General features: G+C 40.6%; 1 protein-coding gene across 1 annotated transcript; it reads left to right on the top strand.

Moving 5' to 3' along the window:
• Positions 1 to 907: 907 nt before the first annotated feature.
• On the top strand, positions 908 to 9,004 carry COX17 (cytochrome c oxidase copper chaperone COX17). The gene is made up of 3 exons (XM_069554646.1): positions 908 to 1,109; positions 2,875 to 2,963; positions 8,892 to 9,004. Exons 1-2 carry the CDS (start codon positions 1,003 to 1,005, stop codon positions 2,957 to 2,959), a joined length of 192 nt encoding a protein of 63 aa, XP_069410747.1. The 5' UTR covers positions 908 to 1,002; the 3' UTR covers positions 2,960 to 2,963; positions 8,892 to 9,004.
• Positions 9,005 to 10,559: the final 1,555 nt, after the last annotated feature.

The raw sequence follows: 10,559 nt of genomic DNA, 5'->3' as shown, positions 1-10,559 counted from the left end.
CATCATAGAGGATTGGGATGCAAAAGTAGGAAGTCAAGAGATACCTGGAGTAACAGGCAAGTGTGGCCTTGGAGTACAAAATGAAGCAACGCAAAGGCTAACAGAGTTTTGTCAAGAGAATACACTGGTCACAGCATACACCCTCTTCCAACAATACAAGAGATGACTCCACACATGGGCATAACCAGATGGTCAATACCAAAATCAGATTGATTATATTCTCTTCAGCTGAAGATAGAGAAGTTCTATACAGTCAGCAAAAACAAGGCCTGGAGCTGACTGTGGGTCAGATTATCAGCTCCTTATTGCAAAATTCAGGCTTAAATTGAAGAAAGTAGAGAAAACCACTAGGTCATTCAGGTACGACCTAAATCAACTCCCTTACAGTGAAAGTGACAGATTCAAGGGATTAGATCTGATAGACATACTACGTGAAGAACTATGGATGGAGATTGGTAACACAGTACAGGAGGCAGTGACCAAAATCTTCTCCGAGAAAAACAAATGGCAGAAGGCAACAACGTGGTTGTCAGAAGAAGCCTTACAAATAGCTGAGAAAATAAGAGAAGTGAGAAGCAAAGGAGAAAAGGAAAGTATACCCAACGGACTGCAGAGTTCCAGAGAATAGGAAGGCGAGATAAGGAAGCCTTCTTAAGTGAACAACGCAAAGAAATAGAGGAAAATAATAGACTGGGAAAGACTAGATCTCCTCCTTTGTGGGTCCTCCAGGTCGCTGCACTCTCGTCTCACTTCTCTGCTCCTGGACCAAAGAGACGTCCTCACATTACTACCTTCATTTTGACTCTTCTGCACAGCGCCTTTAAAAACAAAACAAAACAAAACAAAACCCTCCTTTCCCCTCTCTTCCCCCAATTATGGAAGAGAGGCAGGACTTCCTGTTCTTTTCAGAGCGACTGCCGGAAGTGAATGCGCGCAAATCGGCTTTGCCAAGTCTGGAGAGTTTAGGCTGTCTGTGCTAGTTGCTGTTTTTGGGAACGAAAAATGCCAGGTCTGGCGGCCGCAAGCCCTGCCCCATCCGAGTCGCAGGAGAAGAAGCCACTGAAGCCCTGCTGCGCCTGCCCGGAGACCAAGAAGGCGCGCGATGCGTGGTTAGTGCGCAGTCCGGGAGGGGGCGGCCGGAGGCTCCGCGTCTAGCGCTCAGGCCTTCTGCCCTGCCTGGGGCTGGTGTTGGTCCTCGCTTAGGCGTGTGGTGCTCTTGAAGGCTATAGAGTCCAATAGGCTTCGCAGTTGGCTGGCTGTAGACTGAGCTCTTAGCTCACCCTTGGGAAACAGATGAAGGGATTGGAAAGAGGTCAGATTGACTCGAGTTTGCTTCGTCCACCCATTCCTTCCTACAAAGAGTTTCTGAACGTGGAAATGTTACGGGTCAAACACTGCCTTAGGTTCAAAAACGTAGAAATGGGTAAAGCTGCTGCTCCTTAAGTTAATAGAGCATTAAAGTTAATGATTGCTGTGCGAGGTTTGGCAGTATCAAAGAGTACAATTTCTGGTGATTTCTCCCAAAATTTAGACGTAGTAAGACACAGGGTACATTTCTTAACACTACAGAAAACTCCCTTATGCCCCCACCTCTTCTAGCTAGATGATTTAAAAAATCAACCAGGCTATGATATAAATGACATTACAGTATTCAGAATAGTACAACTAGATTACCATCAACTCGCATTCTTGTTTTTATTGTATACAGCCTCTATTGTGGAACAAATATCTGAAGGAATCTTCAGATAATGTGAGTGTTACACCTCTCCCTCCAGTCCCTTTTTGTCCTCACACAGAAAGTAAAGACATTTACACAAGAATTTTGCAAGTAAAACTGTGAAGGGAGAATTGAAGACTACAGTGGGATACTGTGCTTCCACAGTTAAAAACAGTAGGTGCTTATTGAACCTTCAGATAGTACTACACCATGATTAAGAGCCTGGGATCCAGTTTCAGTTTGAGTCCTGGTTCACCAACCAGCTTTGTGACCTTGAGCAAATTAACATCTCTGCCTCATATCTGTAAAAAGGGCCTAAGGTTTCTGCCTTCAGGATTACTGTGCTGTAAGTCATATTTGGTGCCTAGCACAGTATTTTCAGTATTTAATAAATGATCAGGGTGAGCTAGCTGTTATTTTCATAAGGAGCTTGCTATCCCATGCAGACAGCCATTAAAGCTAGTGAAAGATAGGTTGTATTTAGAAGGAAAGAGATCCTACCTTTTTTAAAGATAACTTGTGCAACAGTTACCTCTGACCCCTGTGGTGGCTCCCCAGATATCTAGAGTCAGGAGTCAGTTTTTTCATATAATTGATTTTTTTCGTGGTCCTAGTCTTTGTAATTTTACAAGTGAAAAGTTCTTTGATCATCATGAGTGGGGCTCCTCAGGCCGCCCTTGGCAGCCAGATGTCTTTTGCTGTTTGTGTTGGGTGTCTTGTGGCTAGAAGTAAATTTATTTAGAGGTATTTGAATGTAGAGCAGAATCAAAAATGTAATTCCTCTGTGATAGGCAAAAAATTAAGCTCTTCTTTCTGTACATTTAATGTTAACTTTTTTCTCAGTTTATTTCATTACAGAGCAGTATTATTCCTTGGATATTGTCTAGGGTCAATATTTAATATGCATAATTATTTCTTCTAATCAGATTCCTCTACCCCCAAAAACTAGTTATCTGTGGAACATTTTCATGGGCAAGGGAGTATCACAAGAGCCAGTAAAAACAAATTTGGTATAAAACCATTTGGTGTAATACCATTTTTAAAACTCCAGCTGTATTCTGTCAGATCCGTGTTCTGCCTCACTCCTCATCACTTAGCTCACTTACCACTAATGTGCTTAATGCCTACTTTATTAACAAGTGCATTTTGATTTATAGCATAATTGAGAAAGGAGAAGAGCAATGTGGACACCTAATTGAAGCCCACAAGGAGTGCATGAGAGCCCTGGGATTTAAGATATGAAATGGTGAGCATGGTACTTTCTTATTTGGAAGGTAATACATAGGCTGATAGCTTCAAATTTGTGTATTGCTTTACAGGTTTAGCAATCATTTGGCAGCATTCTTAGGGCTTCGTCATAGTTCAGTCGATAAAGAATCTGCCTGCAATGCAGGAGACCGAGGTTCAATTCCTGGGTCAGGAAGCTCCTCTGGAGAAGGAAATGGCAACCCACTCTAGTATTCTCACCTGGAGAATCCTATGGACAGAGGAGCCTGGCGGGCTACAGTCCATGAGATCATAAGAGTCAGACACGGCTTAGCAACTAAACCACCACCTGTCTGAAAGGTAGCTCACCTGGTTAATCTAACATGCCTAATTATAACTAGAAAAATAGCTTTTCAGTTTCTAGTGTACAGAGTAAATGATGCTAATAAATTGAGAAATATGGGACTTCCCCGGTGGTCCAGTGGTTGACTCCCAGCTTCCACTGCAGGGTCCCTGGGCTCCATCTCTAGTTGGTCAGGATCTTGCATGCTGCATGTTGCCACCAGAAAAAAGAAGTTGAGAGGTGTTTTGTGGATTTGGGAAGGGGAGAATTAAGCTTTCAAGTAAGGGCTTGGCAAAAGCTTTTAGAATTATGTTATGGATAGGAGAATCATGGCTTAGGAAGTTCAGAATGTCCAGACAAAAAATTCAGTTGTCTGATTAAAAGGGAAATATTCTGTTTTTTTGTTTCTAATCTTGTGAGTTTTTAGGAAGAGCTTTTTTAAAAAAATTAATTTATATATTATAGTTAGAGGCTAATTACTTTACAATATTGTTGTGGTTTTTGCCATTCATTGACATGAATCAGCCATGGGTGTACATGTGTCCCCCTTTCCTGAACCACCCCCTCTTCCCTCCCCATCTCATCCCTCTGGGTTATCCTAGCGCACCGGCTTTGAGTGCCCTGTTTCAGGCATCAAACTTGGTCATCTGCTTCACATATGGTAATATACATGTATCAATGCTATTCTCTCAAGTCATCCCACCCTCGCCTTCTCGCACAGAGTCCAAAAGTCTGTTCTTTATATCTGTGTCTCTTTTGCTGTCTCACAGGGCCATCATTTCCATCTTTCTAAAGTCCATATGTATGCGTTAACTTACTGTATTGGGGTTTTTCTTTCTGACTTAGGAAGAGCTCTTAAATATGGAGTAGGCAGCACATGGAAGCATTGCTTTCTGCAAAACAGAAATGGAATTGTCGCTGTTTCTTTTGTACCATGCTTTATTCTAATAAAAGTAAAACCTCGGTTTTTGGTGTTTGGGGCTGTGCTGGGTCTTCGTTGCTGCATGGGCTTTTCTCTAGTTGCAGAGGCGAGGGGCGCTCTCTAGTTGGGGTATGCCGACTTCTTATTGCGGAGGCTTCCCTTGTTGCGGAGCACAGGCTCTAGGGCTCTCGGGCTTCATGTGGTCTCGGTAGTTGTGCCTGGCAGGCTCTAGAGCACTGGTTCAGTAGTCGTGGAGCACGGGCAGATTTGCCACGCGGCCTGTGGGATCTTCCCAGATCAGGGTCGAACCCACGTCTCTTGCATTGGCAGGTGGATTCTTTACCACTGAGCTACCTGGGGAAGCCTTGCTGGACATACCAAGTGTTCAATAGAAGATTCTTGATTAAATGAATGAATAAATGAGGAAACTAAGGCCCATATGTATGAAGTGACTACCTCTAGGCAGGGTCAGACCTGTAACCTCTGTCTCTAGACAGATGCCCTCTGCTTGGTGCCCTTACTCCCCCATAAGATCCACACCATACCACCATTTTAATAATAGCTGAGAGATAAAGCCAAAGCTACATACCAGTATAAAAGTAATAGAAAGCCTGGCTTCTTTCCCTTTCACCTGTTTCCTGCCTCTTTGAAATTTTACATGTGACCAGCCTTCCTCTTTGAGCTGTGAAAAAGGGGAGATAAGGAACCAGCTGATAAGAAGTATCACTATGAGGTGGAAAACAGTCTAGACTGAAAGTCCTGGGGCTTAACTTTGGTTCTCCTCTTCTCTAGCTTAGAGTGTGTTTTACTTGAACTAAATATATGTTCATTAAGATACTAATTTAATCATATCTGAGTTTTACTTTTTTGTTTATAAAAAGAGATCCATAATATATTTTGTGATTTTTATGTATGGTATTATGAACCTGTGTATACAAGATATACTTAAGTGACTTTTAAAAAATCTTATGGTGAATCATTTTGTAAAATAAGTAAATATGGTTGTGGGGAGCTTATATAACTATTTTTTAAAAGTATAACTTGATTACTTCAAAGACATGTAATCTCAACATTTGTACATGATTTCCTTGTCCCTTTCTTTCTAGTCAGTTGTGTAAGCTGTTGCTTAGGGTTAAGCCTGCCTTGATAAAAAGGATGATTTTTTTTTTAAATGCTAATTTTAGGAGCATCAGAAGTTTTGCTTGGACTTCATGTGGATCTCAAAGGTGATACAGTTATTGCTATAAGTAGCATATATTCACGAGGACCAGAAGATATCATGGTTTTCTTTGTTACTGGGATGGAGAATGAGAGTGATTACTATGGCTTCATTTGTGTATAAAAGAAAATGCAAGAGCTTTGGGCTTAGAAAACAGTTGAACCAGTTGTGTGGTATTGAGCAAGTCCTTAAATTTCTGAGCCTTAGTTTTCTCATGTGTAAAAGAGAGAGAACAGTACATGACCAAACTACTTCTTAGAGTCATCGTGATGATTAAATGATATGTGTATGAATAGGCTTTGTAAACTGTCAAAGAGAAACCAGATAGCCATATCTTGAAACTGTGGATAGCAGACATTCTGTTGAGGTCTGTTTAATATATGTCATGATTAGGTATTTTTGAATCCTGGTTATGAAAAGAATCTGAATCCACGTAGGGCCTTTCTTAGGATTGAGAATATGTTTTTTATTTTCAGCATAATGCCACTTTTGGAAAAGGAACAAGTGTTTGAATCTACTTTGGTCCCAGGTGCCCTATTTCCCTATCCCCCATGGGGAAATGGAGGGACCATGAAGTCAAAAAAAAAAAAAAGACTTGCTCAAGTTAGGAATGGATAGGTGGTGGGATTAAAACTGGAATCTAGATCTTGTTTTGTTTTGCCTGGTCTGGGTCTTTGCTGTGTGTGGGCTTCCTCCAGTTGCTCAGAGCAGGGGCTCCTCCTCTTGGCGGTGGCCGGGCTTCTCATTGTGAAGGCTTCTCTTGTGAAGCACAGCGCAGTAGTTGCGGCTCTAGGGCTCTAGAGCATCGGCTCAGTAGTTGTGGAGTATGGGCTTAGTTGCCCCAAGGCATGTGGAATCTTCTTGGACCAGGGATCAGATCTGTGTCCCCTGCATGGGCAGGCAGATTCTTTACCACTAGACCACCAGGGAAGTCCAAATCTAGGTCTTTTTCGCTCTCCAGATTGCGAGCACTTTATACTTCACTCCTTGCACTTAATGAGATTTTACTGACAATGTATTCATTTTTAGGTTTACCTAAAACTTTATTTTGAATGCTAGTTACAAAGACCTTTTGTTGAAATACAGAGGTGGATATAACCCAGCAACCAGGTCAGTAACTAGGTAAAATTCAATACTACTATCTGCACTCTTATAAGATAAACTTAACTAAATTGTTGTCTCTTACACCATTAGACCACATTTTCCTGAGGATAGCTTCAAGGGAAAAATATTTTGCAATCTCAGATCTTCCCAGTAATGATCATGAAAGTTCCTTAATTCAAAAACCTTAGTAGCTTTTATTTTCTAAATAAGATCTTAATTGTACCTTGAATCCAGAATATTGAACTTAATATGAAAGTAAGTACATTCAACCAGAAGTGTACCTTATAATCATCTGAGGAATGTTTTCCAAAATTCACACGCTTGAGCCCTGATCTTCACCTGTTAACTGAAGCTCCTAGATAATTTTCAGGTGTTTCTCTCTACGAACCATTGGCTTAAGCTAAAGAAGTAGTAGCTGCTGCTGCTGCTGCTGCTAAGTTGCTTCAGTCGTGTCCAACTCTGTGCGACCCCATAGACGGCAGCCCACCAGGCTTCCCCATCCCTGGGATTCTCCAGGCAAGAACACGGAAGTGGGTTGCCATTTCCTTCTCCAATGCATGAAAGTGAAAAGTGAAAGTGAAGTCGCTCAGTCGTGTCCGACTCTAGCGACCCCATGGACTGCAGCCTACCAGGCTCCTCCGTCCATGGGATTTTTCAGGCAAAAGTACTGGAGTGGGGTGCCACTGCCTTCTCCAGAAGAAGTAGTAGGGATAATACTAAATATAAACTGTCTAAAGATTTAATAGCAGCAAAAACAGAGACTTAAAAACTACTCCTAAGAAAAAATAGGGTGTGATTGTGGTGATTCTAGACATTTACAACTGCTTTTTTTTTTTTTGGCTGCGCTAGGGCTTCGTTGCTGTGTGAGGAATGTCTCTAGTTGCGGCGTGCAGGGGCTACTCACTAGTTGGGGTACACAGGCTTCTCATTGTGGTGGCCTCTCTGGAGTACAGGCTCCGGGCACACAGGTTTCGGTAGCTGCAGCACACAGGCTTTAGCGTGCTGGCTCAGTAGTTTTGGTGCACGGGCTTAGTTGCCCCATGGCATGTGGAATCTTCCCACACCAGGGATCCAACCCATGTCCTCTACACTTGCCAGGTGGATTCCTATCCACTGGGCCACCAGGGAAGTCCATGACTGCTTCTTTTCCTGAAAGAGAAACTAGAGGAACCTAAAACCTGCTTAGAAATGGCGGCTGGTATCTTTCTGCCTTTAAGACCCAGGAGGCACCTAGAGAACATAGTTTGGGGGCTAAAATCTTTGAAATAAATTAAAGGACCAGCACTGAGTGGTGGTGATACTCAGTATTTAAAGTTTGATTGAACTTAATATTTGGTTAAAATATGTTTAAAATATGCTGATTTCACACACACAAAACAAACTCAGAGACAACTGATGATGTCTGAAAATATCCTGAGAGTCAAGAAAAAGGGTCATTTTTGCTGTTTGAACATTTATTCATTCAACAGATATCTGTCTTCTGTCAAGGACTTTATACCCAGAGGCTTTCAGTGGGTAGCCCCCCTGATGATGAGTAGCTGATAACAAAAGAGGTAGCAGTGCTATACAGACTGCTGTCTCTTGAAATGAGAGTGACTTCATTTTTGCATATGTTTACATGTATTCTTCTTCTGAGCCTTTTAGAAAAGAGAGAATTTATATATTTATATTGTTGATAAGGCTTTTCTTTTTCTAAACCAAATGCAGGAATAGCTAGGTGAGGGAAGCATTGAATTAGACTTGACCCGTCGGCCAGTCCAAATTGCTTAGCTAACTTGTTAGCATTGTTTCTGTCTTCTGGGATAGGAGTCGGGGTGGGTACGAGCTTTTTGGAGAGACACCTGCTATGACCAGCTATGACTATCCTCCGGTGCTCTCCCTTTTTGATCTTCCAGATTCATTTCAGAAGTGTTACCCTTACTTTGCCCTTGGGTTTGAGTGAGTAACTTTCCACAGGAAATGCCTTGTATACAGAGCTGACCTGCCTTCCACTTCGTGGATCTTTGCCAAACATACTTGAGTCAGCAAGGAGGGGGTTGCAAGTTTCTTCGCTTGAATATCTATAAAAATAAACCTCTTTGGGGAAGATGTTTTTGAGAAAATAAATGAACGTATAGTTTTTACTTCAACAAAGACTTTAAAGATTAAACCTTGTAATGAATTAAACAGTTTCTGTGATGTTTTTATATTTAAAGTTAAGCAAAACTAAAATTTTAAAAGTGTGGATCTTTTATTTTGTGGCTGGTTTAGAATAATTGTGGCAGTTAGTTAATAGTCCTCGGCTGAAGCATCTATTTCTAGCATCTTAATTCCTGACTCCATAGGTCTAGCATGATGTTTGAAATTTTAAACTTTCTAAAATACATTTTTTTTCCTGCAGGTGGTCTGCTCTGGGAGTGAATAGTTCCTGAAGAATGAAGAAGATTCAGTAACTTTGGGAGTTCCAAAATAAAAAATTATTTATAATTTATTTAAAAAAAATCCCTGGTTAAAGTCTTCAGGTGTGTTTCTTTTTATATTCCTCACATCCTCAAGTGGTATTTATTTTTCTTAAGGAATATCTGTGGGTTTCTCATTTGTGGATTCAAACAACATTGGATCAAAAATATTGGGGGGTGGGGGTGAGGGAATTCCAGAAATTTCCAAAAATAAAACTTGAGTTTGTCATTTTTTTCAACTATTTACATAGTATTAACAACTGTTTACATTGTATTTACAACTGTTTGTGCAACATTTGCATTTTATTAGGTATTATAAATAATCTAGAGGTATATAGGAGGATGTGCTCAAGTTATATAGAAATACTACATCATTTTGTATAAGGGACTTGAGCAAACACAGGTTCTGGTATCCACAGGAGGGTCCTGGAACCGATTGCCCCAGATCCTGAGGGACCGACTGTAGTATAAACAAATCTTATAACAAATTTCTTATGTTCTTGTTGTCATTTTGGGAACTCTGGATATTTTTTGTCAAGAGAAAGCAGATACTGATCTTATCTAATGAAATCACAAAGATTAGTTATATAGAAGTATTCAGTTTATAATGGATCTGATAGTCAAACCATCTCATTCAAGGTTTTGTTTTTTATTTTTAACTTTCTTAAAGGTAAGAATTGGACAAATCTTCAGTCTTAATAATTTTTTAAGTCATTATTGTTCTTTAGTAATTCTCTCTTTTATGAAAGTAACTTGTTTAGATTTTGGACCACATCAGGGTGCGTTGGCTTGAAAGATCTCAACTGTTTTTTACATTTTAGAATAGACTAGGATCAGAAGTTTAATGCCTAGGGGCCAAACAGTTATCTCTTATTAATTAGGAGCTGGCCCAGATCAGAGGCTGGATTTTTACAAATAAGTCGCTAATGAAATAGCTCAGTCCTACACTGTCGTGATACAGAATATGTGTTCTATTCACTATGTTCTATAGTTCTAACATACAGAACATAGTGACTAGAACATAAAGTATGGATCACTATAGCAGCCCTGTGGTCCTATTGGCTGCTTTTGAGCAAATGACGCAGTTGGTCATACTCTGTCTTTAAATTTTAAATCTTAACAACAAAAGATACTGTGAAAACTAATGAGAATATGTAGGGTTCATGTGTCATATGATTGGAAGGTTGCTTCTTAAAAAGGAGCTGAACTAAATTGTTCCTAAGATCCTTTCCTAGTTAAGAGATGGCTCTGGGGCTTCCCTGGCGGTCCAGTGGCTAAGACCCCGCACTTCCAATCCAGGGGGTGCAGGTTCAATCTCTGGTGGGGTAACCAGAATCCCACATGCTGTACAGCTGGGGGAGGAAAAAGCGTAGCTTTGAAGTGTGCCAGGCTTAAGTTCAACAGATGGCTACATGACCTCAAACAAGTCAGCCTCTTTGGGTCTGTTTTTCTCATCTGAAAGGAAAAATTGGGGATAGTAGTAATACAAGATTGAGTAGTCATTAAAGTGGGGGTATATAAAGCATTTGGCACAGTATCTAGCATTTAATGTTACTGACATTCTCTGTATTCATATTTTTACTTTAATATTTGCTTGGATATAGAGTTTT

The sequence above is a fragment of the Ovis canadensis genome, chromosome 1, assembly GCF_042477335.2.
Source record: "Ovis canadensis isolate MfBH-ARS-UI-01 breed Bighorn chromosome 1, ARS-UI_OviCan_v2, whole genome shotgun sequence".
In the NCBI taxonomy this organism is placed as follows: domain Eukaryota; kingdom Metazoa; phylum Chordata; class Mammalia; order Artiodactyla; family Bovidae; genus Ovis; species Ovis canadensis.
This window is presented reverse-complemented; position numbering and strand designations above follow the sequence as displayed.